This window comes from Colius striatus, chromosome 15 (genome assembly GCF_028858725.1).
Source record: "Colius striatus isolate bColStr4 chromosome 15, bColStr4.1.hap1, whole genome shotgun sequence".
Taxonomy (NCBI): domain Eukaryota; kingdom Metazoa; phylum Chordata; class Aves; order Coliiformes; family Coliidae; genus Colius; species Colius striatus.
In genome coordinates, this window is record NC_084773.1 from 17,530,226 (window position 1) to 17,545,245 (window position 15,020).

At 39.6% G+C, this 15,020-nt stretch overlaps 1 protein-coding gene across 2 annotated transcripts in view; it reads right to left on the reverse strand.

Annotated features, from left to right (window-relative positions):
• Window positions 1-2,114: 2,114 nt before the first annotated feature.
• MDFIC2 (MyoD family inhibitor domain containing 2) overlaps window positions 2,115-15,020 on the reverse strand; it is a 42,465-nt gene continuing 29,559 nt past the window's right edge. The window contains exons 3-5 of one of the 2 annotated variants that reach the window (XM_062008082.1): window positions 11,686-11,754; window positions 6,832-7,053; window positions 2,115-2,374 (exon numbers count right to left, since the gene is read on the reverse strand). In XM_062008082.1, the coding sequence (XP_061864066.1) occupies window positions 2,115-2,374; window positions 6,832-7,053; window positions 11,686-11,754 (551 nt within the window). The remainder of the gene's footprint in view (window positions 2,375-6,831; window positions 7,054-11,685; window positions 11,755-15,020) is intronic. The other variant, XM_062008083.1, reaches the window with a different exon arrangement.

Genomic DNA, 15,020 nt, shown 5'->3' on the forward strand with positions numbered 1-15,020 from the left:
ACCTTGCAGACCCAGAGCTGACACTCAACATCTTGGCTTGCAAGACAAGTTCCTCATTTCCACGTCCATTACTGGCAGCATTCTGGGGTATGTGATCCTCTGGTTTCCTCCCCTTCAAACCATTGCACATGAAGTCTCCCCTTTTGGATGGCAGCATCAAGAGCAAGGACTGCCAACATGCACTTCTCTTGGTATGTCTCTAGGAAATAGTCTGTGGTACAAGTCTGACTCCTAAATGCCTTGAGTCAGTTTTTATTTGTACGTGCCCACTTGCCACTTTTTGAGGACAATCTTTGGTAGAAAGATCCAAACCTCTGGCCTGGTACATTGCATTGAGAGTTTAGTTGTGAGGCTCAATATGGGGAGATCTAAGATCAAAAATCCATGTCAGATTGCAAACTGGAGCATTAAAACTCAGCACTGCCCAGCCCAGGGTGTACAAAACCCATGCCTCAGACGGTTAGTGCTTCTTGTGGTTGGGTGCAGACCCAGCAGCAGACTGAAGCAGGTATGGCAATAAGGACTAATGACTTTGTTCCTTCAGGTGGCTACAATTCACAATGTGATGTTGCAGTAAAAATAAGAAAACCTCCCCCAGTGTTGTCCTGGAAGGAGCACAGAAACAAGGTATGCTGGGCTGCTTGCTGGATTTCAAAGGTTTGTTGTCCTTAGGTCACTGAACTTTGTAAGATACCTGTACCAAGGCTATTAGCACTTCTGTCTACTTCTTACTTTTGAAAACATGAATTTTTGAACAAATGAGGAGGAAAAAAAAAGGGAATTCACAGCAATTTTTGCTTCCATTAAATATTTGTGAGTCAGAACTATAGGTTTGAAACTCAAATTATTAAACAAGTGGCTTCAAGGATTTCAGTAATGCTGAGTATCCCAGCATCTTGTCCAGGACTCTGTTTTGGGGGGTTCTCCAGGGACTTCTGCACTGAGATCAGTGGGATCTGGAGGAGAAGTTTTAATGCCTACACAAAGCAAACACTGTCTTTGGTGTTAGTCTAGAAATACCTAATGTGAGCAAGCAACTGTATATTTTCCTCTGTGCTTAATACATGCATTCTGCACCCTCTCAGGCAGCTGAATTTGCATGCTTTTGTTGTCATGTGTGTAATGTGCAATATGTATTTCCTTTTTATTAATCAGACCTGCCATCAGAAAAGAGATAGGGGGTTTGAAAGCACAACCAGGATAGATACTGTCATTTTGTAATCCTTTGTGCACAGGTGGAGGTGCCTGTTTCCACCAGAATAGGTGGCAATATTCTGCTGCTTGCAAGAAATCTTACAAATGAAAACCAGGCAAAGGAGTTAGTGGCTATCCACGGGGTAATTCTCCTCTAGAAGTGTGCAGTCAATTCCCATTTAGACTAATTACACTTAAGAAGCCCTTCCCTATAACTAATGAACAATAGGCATAACCTGTTATTACATAACCATAGGCGCACACATTAATACGCTGTCGAACTGCACTGCCCTGTTAAAATGCTTCCTCTACAAAATTCACTGGAGGTTTTTAGAGACATTTGCTGTAATTACAGCTAGCATGGTTTCTAATTCATTTAATTTTCTTTTCTATCTAAACTGAGCATATAAGTGTGTTTTAAGAGATTGAATAAATAAATTTTTAATTATAAAATGATGCTCTATCATACATTATTAATAATAACCAACAATGTGTAATACATGTTTAGGTATGAATCCATTAGGAAGGTGAACTAATATATATCAGTCCTAAAATAATCTAATTTATCCTGTGTTTATGAATAGGGAAATCCATGTTTAAAGCAATTAGAGGTTTATAAAAGCCTTGGATTGACAGTGGGTAAAGCATCGAGCACGCTTGGCACTTAGGAATTCTGTTGTTGTCTATGGCAAAGGAGAAGACCCTTTTTTGCCCTTTATTGGTTTCAGCAGTTTGTGAAATCATACAGCTGGAATGGTACAGACCTCCAGGGTGGGAGCAGCATGATGCACATAGTCCTGGTTGGCAAACACTCTGGTTATTACTGTTATCTTTAAAAAAATCCCAACCAAACAAACTCCTGTGTACTCTGTCATTTCGCTTTTAGGCAGTTTTGAGGAATTTTGTCACTCATTTTCCTATTAGCGATAGCAGACTTCAGAAATCTCCATGGCAAGTTCCAGGCATTCACCAGTCTCATGGCAGGACTCAAAAAGGCTGCAATCAATGTCACAGTCACAGTTGCAGTCGTTGTTGGCATGGTCTTCATTGGAGGTCTGGTAGTATCTATTGGATGGACAACAGGTATCTGTCAGCCAATGTTCACAGGTATCAGGCAGCATTATAAGAAAGTCCCAAAATTGGCAGAACAAGCAGGCCAGGATAAGTGTTGCACATTCATCTAAGAAAAAGGAAAAGCAGCGAGACATAAGCAAAATGGTGTGCTCAGTCACCCAGGTTCAGGCTAGTATGACTATACAGCAGTGAGATGCGAGACAACACACAGGCTAAAAATACATTGCTGATAGCTATTTCCATAAAGGCAAATGTAAGATTTTCTATGTTTTTTATTCAGGAAAAACAAGAGGCATGAAATAATTTGGCAAAAAATATTCTGTGTCAGTGAAGTTCAGAGGTACAAGTACTCTGAACCAGCTTTATGTTAACACTCTATGATCTTAAAGATCTTTTCCAACCTAGATACTTCTATGATTCTATACTCTTAAAGTATCTGGGTTATGAATTTCAGCACAGGAGTGAACCTCACATCGCAGGGATGCTCTGCTGAGGAGTTTGCAGCCTTGCAGGGGTTTGGAAGCGCTGCAGCTTTGTGATGCCACATGTGCTACCTGACCAATGCATGTGACACTGGAGCTTATTTTCTTTTCCACAACAACATGCAGCTAAAGATAAAAGTCATCAGGCTGCTCCTGCTATTGCTATGAAGGAAAAAAAAAACCAAAAAACAATCCTAAAACAATAAAATACCCCAAAAAAACCCTTTCAGAGGCATTTTTGTCTATATATGAAGAGTTCAGAACTGAATCGTTCTTAATGACTCTGGGCTGAAAAGTGTTAAGGTCTGATTCAGACCTTGCTGGAAGTCAGTACACAAACACTCAAAGCTATTGTGAAAAGTAGATCAGGCCCTCAGACACTCCAGGTATAGTTCTTGCTTTTCTACATGACCAGTCTGGGTGCACAGTGTCTCCATGGCTCATGAATTCAGTATGGCCTCTGGATAAATGCAGAGATTATCTTATGAATGAGGCCAAGTTCACACACATGGGAGAATAAAAGAGAAGAGATTCATCTTCTGCTTTGAGTTGGATTTTGGAAATTAATCTGTTTCAGTAAAAATGTTTAATGACAGGTGGATTGCCTAGCCAAAGACAGGGAGGAAAAGCAAGTGTGGAGAATAGCATTTACAGAAAGCAATGTGCTGATTGATTCTCACCCCAGGGTCCTTCCACTTGCCCACTGAAACGGGTTCCTCACCTTTTGCTTCACAGATTTGTTGATTTTTGAAAGGAGATAAAACTTTGGAAACATAATATGAGCTAGGATGTGTGACTGGAGCCAGGGAATATTCCTGAAAACTTGGTCACCATGACAAAAACTTTGTGTTATATTTATTCCCCTCAGAAATCAACTAATTAAGTTCCCACCGTTCAAACGACAGCATCTGGGGAGGCTGCCTCCGGGTGCAGCAGGGCTCGGAGCAGGTGTGAGATTCTGACTGTGTGAATCCAGTTGGAGTGCAAAGACCCAGACCTTTCAATTTGTCTTTTTTTTCCCCCCCCCCTCCTTGTTTTTGGAAAGGAAAACTGCCTTCAACAATATGAATGCCTTTTCATTGGTTCTTTCAGGAAAGCATATGGTTATAACCACATTTCTTGCCCTAGGATGACTAACTGTGAACTCATTCTACTGCATTGGTTCTGTTGTGGCATTTTGTGTCTCACGTAACATAAAGTTCACTGCCAGGAAGGTTTCAGAATGATGCTTTTTTTTGGTGTTGTTTTTTTTTTTTTCTTTTTAAGAAAGCTTTCTTGATGAAAAACAACGTTAAAAAAAATCATTCCAGCTTCTTTAGAAAAAGAAAAAAACCTCAAAAGCAGTTAAAGCAGGTAGCAAGAATAAATAGCATGTAACTGAACTTCTTTCTAAGGAGCATATCATCACCAATGTTATCAGTTTTGATCCTTCTTTAAATACATCAAGATCTATTTGAGTTCAGACAAGCACAACTAACTTCTAAGACAGGTTTGTAGAATAAGAATGACTAGATTTCAATGATACTTAGTAAATTCATGCTTACGGGTTTTTTCTAGCTAAATGAACTGAAATAATGATAAAATTGAAACATTTTATAGGGTGACACCGCTGCATTTAATTGTATGAAATTTACACTGTAGAAAATGTAATCACTTTATCCAGTAGTCCTTGGTATAATTAAGACTATTCTTTTTAGATATCTTATGTTTATGAAATTTCCTTCCTGTATGTAGAAGTGAGAGATGAAATTCAAAATTATATATCAATTAAACATCTTTCTTTGATTTTTTTTCCTCTCCAAAGATCTCTTTTCTAATAACAGCTTTTTTTTCCCTGAACGTGTTAACCACAATGGTGCTTATGTAATCTGGAGAGAATAGATATGATTCTTAGGGCTCCATCCAGGAAAGAGCACAGAAAAAGCACAAGATTTTATAATAAAGTAATGTTTCAGCACAGAGTCTGTGATGTGCAGCAAAGATGCTTTTAAATTCCCATCAGAGCACACACCATGAACTGTGATAATGGATGTAACGCGTTTCAAAAAATCTGCATGTGTGAGGCTTTTTTGTCCTGTTTTAAGTGGAGTAATGTATATAAATAATTGATATTAGCAATTAAACATCCATCGCTATGCATTCATTTCTGTATTTGAAAATAAATTAGCCACAAACTGCATAAAAGAAGATGCAATCTCCTGTTTTCTCCTGTTTTGCCTGCTGTTTGCAAAACAGCATTACTGCATTTATCTCAGTGAGAACAACGACCTCAGCTCTCGTTCTCTACATTTGTAGATTAATTAGCACAAAAGAAGAACTTGTAATAATTTTGCTAGCCTGCCTCGTCTCTTAATTTCCCTGCTCTTGTTTGGTGTCTGCCAGATCACCCTCTGCTCATGCAGATGACACTCTGAGCAAACCTGGCCCAAAGCTTGCTGACACCACAATGGTCACCCTTGGGGAGACCTGTGAGCTTTGTGTGTGCTCCTCTCTGAGCAGAATAATCGCCGAGTTCCTCAGCTATTGCTCTGCCTTCAGAGGTTCTCCATGCATTAGTGAGCAGGATTTGGCCTCACGTGTGTGGAATAAGGAGTAACTTGTCAGAGTAGAGTGAGCGGAGTATGCAGTGACAACCACAAATCTGGCTTCCTTTGGCTTTCTTGGCTTCCATCCAGCCCTTAACATTATTAATTGAGCACAGATTGGGTTTTTTGTTAATTTCCTTCACTTTTAGCTTTTTTAAGGAGTATGAAATCTGTTATTTACATCACATGGTACATACCTGTGTGCCAGTAATGGCTGAGGGGCCTGATCAGATAGTCAGCAAACTCAGAAAACAGTGAATATCTGGACCAGAGGACAAGTCCTCTAAATGAAACAAATCCTTCAGAGCCTTTATTGAAATTAAAATATATTCTAATAGATAGATCAGAGACATCCTTTTGTTACAGGATCAGTGATAAAATAGAGATGGCAATAGTTCCTGGACAATATGTGGTTTATTGTGTTAATCTGTATTTAGAAATTCTTAATTTAGGAACTGTTAAATGATATATATGATAGGTCTTGACTACATTCAGTATAACACACTAAGTCATAATTGCATACCAGGAGTAGCTGGTTCTCTGCATAATTCCTCTAGAACCAGGGGTGTTACATTATTTAGATTAGGAAAAGTCATCCCTCTTGGTTTGTAATGACTGTTCACAGCCTATTCTATTCCTTAACTCTTGGTTATGCTTTTGTCTCTGAAACTCTTACCAAAAATAATGCAGGTACTCAGCTTTAACTTGTGTTTTTATGCAAAAAAAAGGGATCAGCTCCTTTTCAGAAAAGGAGTTCTCATTATCAGCCCCAGAGCAAGTTATGTTTTAGCAATGTCCATTTGTGAAAGTGCATTTAAACTATTGTCCTTCTGCTTCAGTTTTGGTTTGGAACTACCTTTCATAGCAGTTTGTTTTCCAATATGCTTTTTCAAAATATAGAGGACTAACCACAAGTCCTATCCATGTTCATCCTTCTAGCTTGGCCAGAAACAGGGCAGAGTATGAACCGAGCTCCTTATCATGCCCTTAGCTTTGTAGTTAGCAGAGGGAGGATTTGGTGATGGGTCAGTGGAATGGCAGAGTTGGATGCTATGTTCCATATGAGAACTCCATATACAATTCTACAGAAGTAATATGCTGAGCATCAAACAAAACATCTGTTCAGCAGCCACAGCAGCTGCAAAAGAAGTGGCAAAAGGCAATAGCCTCTGATGCTGGGGAGAAATGTGTCCATGGGAGATGCTCTCTTTATCTGGTACCAACTCTAGTACCTCTGAAAACACCCATTGCAAAAGTACAAGTGCTCTGTTGTACAACAGACTCTAAGCTCCTCTTCCATGCCTTTAATATTACAGGCAGTTTATGATCATCTATCATAAAAATATCCACAGGGCAACTTAATGCTGCTTTTGGCTGTGTTCTTGAACCTCCTGTTCAGCATGTAAGCTTTTATTTCAAGTTAGATACACATAGTGCACTTGCAATGGGCATTATTTAGAAATCAGCTTGAATGTGATCTGTTTTATAAAACATACCGTCACTGTCTCTCTGATGTACTGATGCGTCATCTTCAATGTAAGCGAATTCTCTGCATTTCTCCAGGGAAGCAATGGATGATGTGCTTGGATCTGACAATTTCTTCTCATTTTTGGTACCCTTTGATGAAGCGTCTGTGATGCTGAATTTTGCCACGGAACTCATAACAATGCCTTTCATAGGCTTTTCATCTGTATGTTTTTCATTTGTAAGCTGGTTATCTGGTGGGATTAGGGGAAAAAAAAAAGCCTTGTTTGAGATAGTAAAACAGAGATCTGAAAGAATAACATATGCAGGATTTCCAAGCCTACAGTTGTTTACTTTCGAGGCCTAACTTAGCTAATGATTTCAGTCTCTTTATGCAAAGCAAAGTTTATTCATAGTATAAGTATTTGTGAACTTGCAATCTAAAGATTTTTCTTAAACCCAGCGGCCTCAGAGGCTGAGAAATAATCCCCTTCCACTGGGTGGGATCTGGTTAGGAGAAAGAACAGAACTATTGCCTCAGTTGACATCTATTTTGAGTGTGATATCCTCACTACAGTTTGTGATGTAAAAAGAAGGTAAAACAATCATCTTGCTATTTATTTCAATAGCTTCTCTTTTTTCCCTAAATTTACAGCCAACAACGTGTGTTGGTGGTACCTAGATGCAGATGTGCCAGCTCATCGTGGCTCATAATCTTCTTGCAAAGAAAGCCAGATGGTCTTTGTTTAACATCCGCATTCATTATTTCATAACTTCATTCACACTTGTGTTTTTGGCCTGGAAGGCAATTAGAAGATGGGATACTTCACATGCTGACAGCATGCTACAAAGGCAGCTCAAAAACCAGAGAGAGCGCTTAATTTTTACCCCCAACTAAGGGAAAGGTTAAGAAGAGTTCTGAGCTCAATTTATTCTTGAAGAACTTCTCAGGCACAGATAAACGTGGGTTGATATTTAGTTTCACTTATTCTGCAAAATGATAAAGAAGCCAAGAAACACAGTCATTCTCTCCATGGCTGGGATGATACAACCTCATCAATTCTTATCTGCAACTGATTAACTCTTACACCTCACATCAAGCAGAGTCTCACTTTTTATCTTACTTAAATCTGATGTTACGTTTACTCTTGAGCTATATACAGAAAATCAATCTTTACAAACACCTCAATTTTACAAACATTAGTTTCTGAGAGGAACGGTAAGTGCTTTAAAGCAGTTAGTCTGGACTCTGTTACAAGGAGCCAGAAGAGAGACCTTGCATATCACTTATTTTTCAGGTACCAGACATATATTAAAGAAAAGCCAAGAAAAGGTTGATGGAGAGTGAAACCTTGATGAGACTGCAGTTGTGTCCCATAACATCCTTCCAACCAAAAGGAGGAAGTGTGGATGGGATGGTTAGATTGCAAGGTAGGTGAAACTACTGGGACCATCAGGCTTAAAGAGCGGGGAAGCAAAGGTTTCAGTTCAGTATCTGGAGCAAATCCAGTGAAGGCTACCAAGGTTGTGAGAGCTCTGAAGAATCTGATGCATGGGGAGATACTGAGTGAGCCAGTCTTGGTTGCCCTGGAGAAGAGAAGGCAAAGAATGGTGCTGGATGCTGTCTTCGACTTCATAAGCAGGGTTTGACCCCAACTCCTCCCAGCAGTACACAGAGCTAAAAGGACAAGAGGCCACTGTCAAAACCTGCAGCAAGGGCAATTGGGATTGAATGTGGGAATGTATTCTTCATCATGGGAGATGTAAAGCCCCAGGTTAGCCCCTGGTGAGGCTGGGGAAGCGGGATGATCTCAGCTGGGCATGGACACTAGCAACCTACTCTTACTAGAGAGATAGTCCTGCATTGAGGGAGAGGCCAGCCAAGATGATTTGTAGAAGTCTCTCCCAAGGTAATTATGACTTTCATAATTCTATTTACTTACATAATGAGTGAGGAATTCAATGAAATGTTTACCTATAGTCAGATTTAATGATGATTTAGATCATCTTCATGTGGTGAAATATGTAGAAACAGAAAAGATGAGTAGAAGTTAGTAGAGTAAGACCTTGAGAGAGGATAAGAAGAAATACTAAGCCATCACTTTCATTTTAACTTTAAACCACTGCTTTTAAAATGTGTGTTGCCAGATGTTTTGGCTTGATTTTGAACTTGTAATAATGACAAAATCTACTATGAAGGAAATATGTATTTTCCCTGTCCTGGAGAGTTTACAGCTTGGCTTTAGGCAGGATAAAAACAGTGGGATAGAGAGAAGTGGAGGGAAACAGCCAGACAGCGGAAGCACAGAGTGTCGGTTTTATGAGCATTATGAGGAAGGAAAGACACAAGTGAGAGTTGGGAAGGGCAGTAAATTCAGAGTCTCCTCTGGAAACCAATGTCCTACTTATGCATTGGATTTATTGGGTAATAATTGATTTTTGAATCCAAAAGACATATACCCCACCTGTTATTCAGGTACCAAACTTACAAATGGATCAAGTTTGTCCAGGCTGAAAACTACACACAGTCTGAGCAGTTGAATATACATGGCTCAGATTGAGAGGCCTAGGGCAAGAATGACAATTTCTATCATTTTTCACTTTCAAAATTGGCCCAAAAGTCTAAACCAGATATATTCTAAATCACAACATATCTGCTGAGTTCCCCATTTCTGCAACAATGCCATGGCCCACAGAATGCATTTAAGCATTCAACAAATGAGACTGAAAGAAACTCAGACGGAAGTAATCAGTAAATGCCAGCCTAACGTTTACTGTATCCACTGACTTCTACTATTCATGCTTCAAGTCAATTTTTATTCTTGAAGTGCTGTTCAAGGGAAATCAAAACCAGAAATAGAAAGGCATAGACATAACCTGAATTTTTCAATACAGCACCATCAAACAAAAGGGTAACAAAAGCTGTCATTCAAGGACTCTTCTGTTTGTTAAAGCATACTACATCTTTGAAAATACAGTACATTTTAGTGTCAGACTCTTAGTTTGAAAAGCTCCCTTTAAGTAATGTTATACTTGTCTTGTACAGCTAGATCAAGTCTTCATGCAATCACTGTAACAAGCAACAACTTGCTATGACAAGCGAGAGCCTTGCTTCCAGAAAACAGCACGATAGAGGCTAAAGCAATGTACAATTATAGGTCTCCATTTCATTTTTGTGCAATTACCTTCTGTTCAGCTGTGGGTCCATCTACATTATGTCTTTTATCAATTTAATGTTTGCACAAAATGTCTAAAGATGTAAAAATGTTGCTAGATTAGCCTTAAAAAAAAAAAAGTGGTTACCCCTTTTTATTTGTTATTTTATAGTTTGTTGCTACATGGAACAGTGGTAGGTTGGGAGTTTGGAACACATAAATGGAGCCAGATAGGCTTTAAATATATATTATGTATAACTGATGTTATTTATGGTTACTGCTAAATGAGAATGTAAAAAAAATTAAAATTACAATTAAAGCTGGTCAGAGGGTAAAACTTTGTTGCTGCCTTTTAAGAGCCTACGTTCAGCTCCAGATTTCCACAAATGTCTGTGTTTTTGATGTGTAGAAGTCATACACTAAAGTGCATTAAGAGGGAAAAGTAAGTGTGTCATGATGAGGAAAGCTCAGATTATTCAGTGTTAGACTGTTAGGCAGAGGCAGCTAGAGGTGAACCCCCACAATGTGCCATTTTTAAATAGTATCAAGTAGCAACTTTCTTTCTCATGTGGGGAAGCTGAGGTTTGCTTTGGCTGTTGCAGTAAAAGACTGGGATCACTCACCCATATTTGTGTTACAGATAGAGATAGTCTCAATGCTCACAGGAAATGTCTTTTTTTTTCAAAGTTGTCTGATTCAGACAACTGACTACAGTGTCTGAATTCATGAAAGCACAGAGCAAATCACTGACTTTCCACTGATGCCAGCCCCAGATCCCTCTGGTTAATGATGAGGAGCAGTGATACCAAGACTGGCATTTGCAGGTCCCCGGACACCTCTTTTTCTTCTCTGGCTTAGGCACAAACCAGGGTCTTACAGCTCTGGAAAATAGGAGGCTGGAGTTTCTTAGCATGCTTTTGAAATTATATAGTGACATATAAGGGCTCTAAGTCTGTTTTTGGCAGGGGACGGGGGAATAAGAGGTCTTCTATTATGCTGGATGGAGAATGCAGCAGTATGGGTAATACCAAAGAGCAGTTTGAAGCAACTGATTATGGGGAGCTAACACTGAAAGGGAAGGAGAACTGGTCTATCACTCTATATATGGCTCATACACCTCTTACAAGGAAAAGACATAAGAACCTGTGTCCCTACTGGCTGGTAGCATTTGTTCCCAATCCATCCTGGCAGTGGCCCTTTTCCTCATACCCCTGTGGCAAAGAGTCTCAAGGGTTAATGTTGAACTGTGTGGAAAACTCTAGCAGTTTAGATTGTATAACTTTTTAAGTTCACCAGGAAGCATCTTTGTGTATCAGTGTAAGGAAAGAACCAAAGGAATGCCTGGCTGATCTCCCTGTCCTTCGTTATCCCATGCACCACTATTGCTACCTGTCTACTTAATATACCACATGCTCATCACTGAAAGAACTGTGTGCCATGTTCTTTCAGTCCGGAGAAGCAGCAGGCAGAGCTACATTAGACCTGATGGGTGATAACTTGTATGTATAAAGGCTTGAACTGAACTCACTTGATTTGAAAAGTCTCAGAGTAAAATGAAACCCAAACCCCAGGTGTTGATGGTCATGTTTCAAAACCATTATAAGTAAAAAAGGAAAAGCCTTAACTTTTGCTTGCCAGTCTAGAGGACATGGTTTTTCTGCCAGCAGCAATGAAAGGAGATGCTGGGGTATCTTTACATGATGTGACACATGCACAGGGCCAGCATCTTACCTGGCTGATCCTCACTGCTCAGCGTCACCCCGAGGAGCACTGGGAGAGGCAGGGAGCTGGTGCAACTGTCTTGGTGGAAGAACAAAACAACATTAGAGAGAGACACTTTCAATAAGTGCAGTTTGGCACATGTATGACCTCCAACCACTAAGTGACAGTCATTGACTCCAGGAGTTGTCATGTTGGGGGCAAACAGGACTGTCCTTACAGCGAGTGCAGCAGATGGAGGAAACTCCATGGGAACTGCTCTCATCACCGTATGAGAGGCCAAGGGGAGAGTGGGAGTCACAGCTGACCTGAAGCAAGCTGCTCTAGACAAATATATCATGGCTGCTTTCAGGGTTACGTGTCCATTACATTTTGCTGAGCTTGGGCATAAGATTACAGGGGATTTAAAGACTGTTTATTTTTGTCACAAGGAAATAGGAAATAGTACACAAGTCTATAAATACATATTGGCCTTCGTATGACATCACAAACTTGTGCAAGTGCTTCTCTTCTGATCTATGGTGATGGGCTGGGAATTCACAGGAGCTTTGGACTTACTTTGTTTCATTGTTACAGTAACAAAGCTAATGGTGCAAGCCTGGGAGGGGGTATTTTATCAATAGTGAGTTTTTTACCTCATTGCATACGTTTTAACTTCATGAATTAGCGACCTAACTGACAGCAAAGCCTTCTATAGACTTATTATAAATCTATCACGGGACTGGCAAAAAGTTTTGGCCCAGATCCTAAACTCCGACAGGCATGTGTTGATGGACTACACAGCAAGCACTTCCGCTAATATTTCTCCCTAATTATACCATATATTAAGACAAATGAATGAAGCCAATGTTTATATGCAGCTTTAACTGCTTTTGATATAAGAAAGCAACACAATCTCTAATAAATTTTCACCTTCAACATTTCTATTCATTATAATTTTTACCATGATGAATGGAGTTAGAACTGGTGAGGGAGGGGGTTCATCTTGAAATCTGTTCAGTGAGTGACTGAATTTACTTCCCTTCCCCAACTTGTGCTGAGGAAGAAGGGAACAGATGGACACAGGAAGAAGAGGGAGGCGAGTGCGGAACGAAGGAGATGGGTGAGGAACAGATGGAATCGAGGGAAAGCGGAGAGGAGAGTCAGCAAGGATGGCAGGAATGTTTCCCACTTGACCTTGAGTTGAAATGAAGATCTACACATACCATGGGGCAGCTAGATTTTGGGATGCATCCTCTTTTCTCTCTGTGGCACTTACACCTTGCAGGCTGACGGGCCATCCCAGCAGCCCCATCCATCCCAGGGGATCTGCAGAACCAGCACTTAGATTTTCTCAAGGACATCTGCACTGCATTCAAGTCCCGTAATGGTAATGGCAAAGGAGAAATGTGTGCAAACTCCACAACCAAAAAGGGTTGAGATGTGGTAAGTCTCAGCCATCTCTGCCAGTGCAGAAATTAGAGCTTATGAATCTGAAGAGGCATTTCTTAGGATCCATGGCCAAAATAGGCCAAGTGATTTATGATTTTACCTGCTTAAAGTAAGACATTCGAGATGGCCTGATTTTCAGAATATGCTGAGCATCTGCACTTTGAGGTGTATTGAATTATATAGCCCAAATAACTAGTAAGTCCTGGAAAATCTTCATTATATTCTTAATTCTATTAAATTGCCTGCATACAGTCCATTGGTTCTGGCTTTGCTAGCTGAAGAATGGAAGAGGTGAAAGTTAAATATTGGCCATGTGTGTCATTCCCTTTGAAGAAAATGGGAGCCATGTGCACTCACCTAACAGCAAAGTTTGGCCACAGCTATGATTTCACAGCTGGGCCCTAACTTCAGGAATGCCAAAGCACTAAATGACTCAATTGGAGTAATCTGATCGATGCTGTATTTTCACCGTGGATTTAAATTGCACATATAGCAAGAGCAAGGTTAGTTTTCTTCTCCCTCAAAATCTCTTTTCTCAGCAAATTTGATAGCGAAAATACAAAGTTTTGCTCTCGTCACACAAACAAGTGAAATGGCAGAAAACGTATGTCAAACAAACTGCACAACACTACGTCCTTGCTACTTTCTCTAGGCTGTTTAAGAAAACGGCTTCATTAATTCTGACTGAATAAAAGGTTCCTTTAAGGTATTTCAGTAGGTGACATGAAAAATGTTAATACGACTGATCAAGACAATGGAGGTTAAAAGTGTTTTGAAAATATGTTTCTTTTATAGATCTCAGCTGTTGGAAGAGTTACAGAATAAATACACGGTAGTGCTGACATTCAGTGCTGTTTCATCTTCACAGAAGAGTTTTTAATAAAGAAAATTCTTTTCAAGGAATGCTTTCTGCATCCAGTCTTTAAAAAGAGGTTTTCCCCCTCCTAGTTTAACAAAATTAAAGTAATTTATGTCATATTGATATGTCGATATGTTTTTCAATAAACTTTTTCACAGAGGTTTTAAAGAAATTCTCTTCACTTTAAAAATTATAATTATATGTCTTCCTCCTACTTTGAAAATGGCACAAGGTGCTCATTTGCAGAGCTCTACTGTTCAAATCTTCACTGAGAATAGAAATGTCATGACTCAGTTAACAATGCTTTATTATTCACATTGATCTTTTTTTATGGTGTTCTTTATCTCAAAAACATTGTAAATCAGATATCTTCCTCCCACTCTTTTGTTCATTTGCAAATTTGTATTATTCTAGTTTAAAAAAGCAATGGAGTGTCAAGAGTCAGTGTATATTGTTTATGTTCTTTTTTGCTGTAAAATTACTTCTAACTATAAAAAGTAAGATGTACAGAAGGGAAAAAAAAAAACCCCACCTTGGATTTAAAGATGCTTAAAAAAGAATTGAAGGGATCAGTGAGGATTTTATGTGGCTCACTTACACTTCGGAGTTGCAACGGATTTTGCAAGGGGAACCAAACACTTCATGAAAAGGGTTTTATGTAGGGATTCAAAAGTCTCTATTGCATCAGACAATCGTCTGTATTTAGACACTGGACCTAATTTGTGCTCTCAGTAGCAAAATTCCCAACAGTTTTTGCAGCATGTTCACTGGATGGTTTACAGGTACCTGCCCACATACCTGCACTCTGTTTCAGAGCTTGGTGTCAGGTCTGTAGGAGCCTTCAGCTGGTAAGCACCAAGATAAATCACCTGATTTTCACAGGAACTGTACAGCGTTGGTATCAAGGGTTAACTGTAGCACCTCAGCTGGTCAACAAGCAATAGACTCATTGAAACCCATGGGCCAGGGTGTAGGATATGGCTTTGTATCCTCTGGAAGAGATGTGCCAGAGCCCCCAGAGTTTGTTTGTAGATTGAATATTTCAAATGCCCCTTCA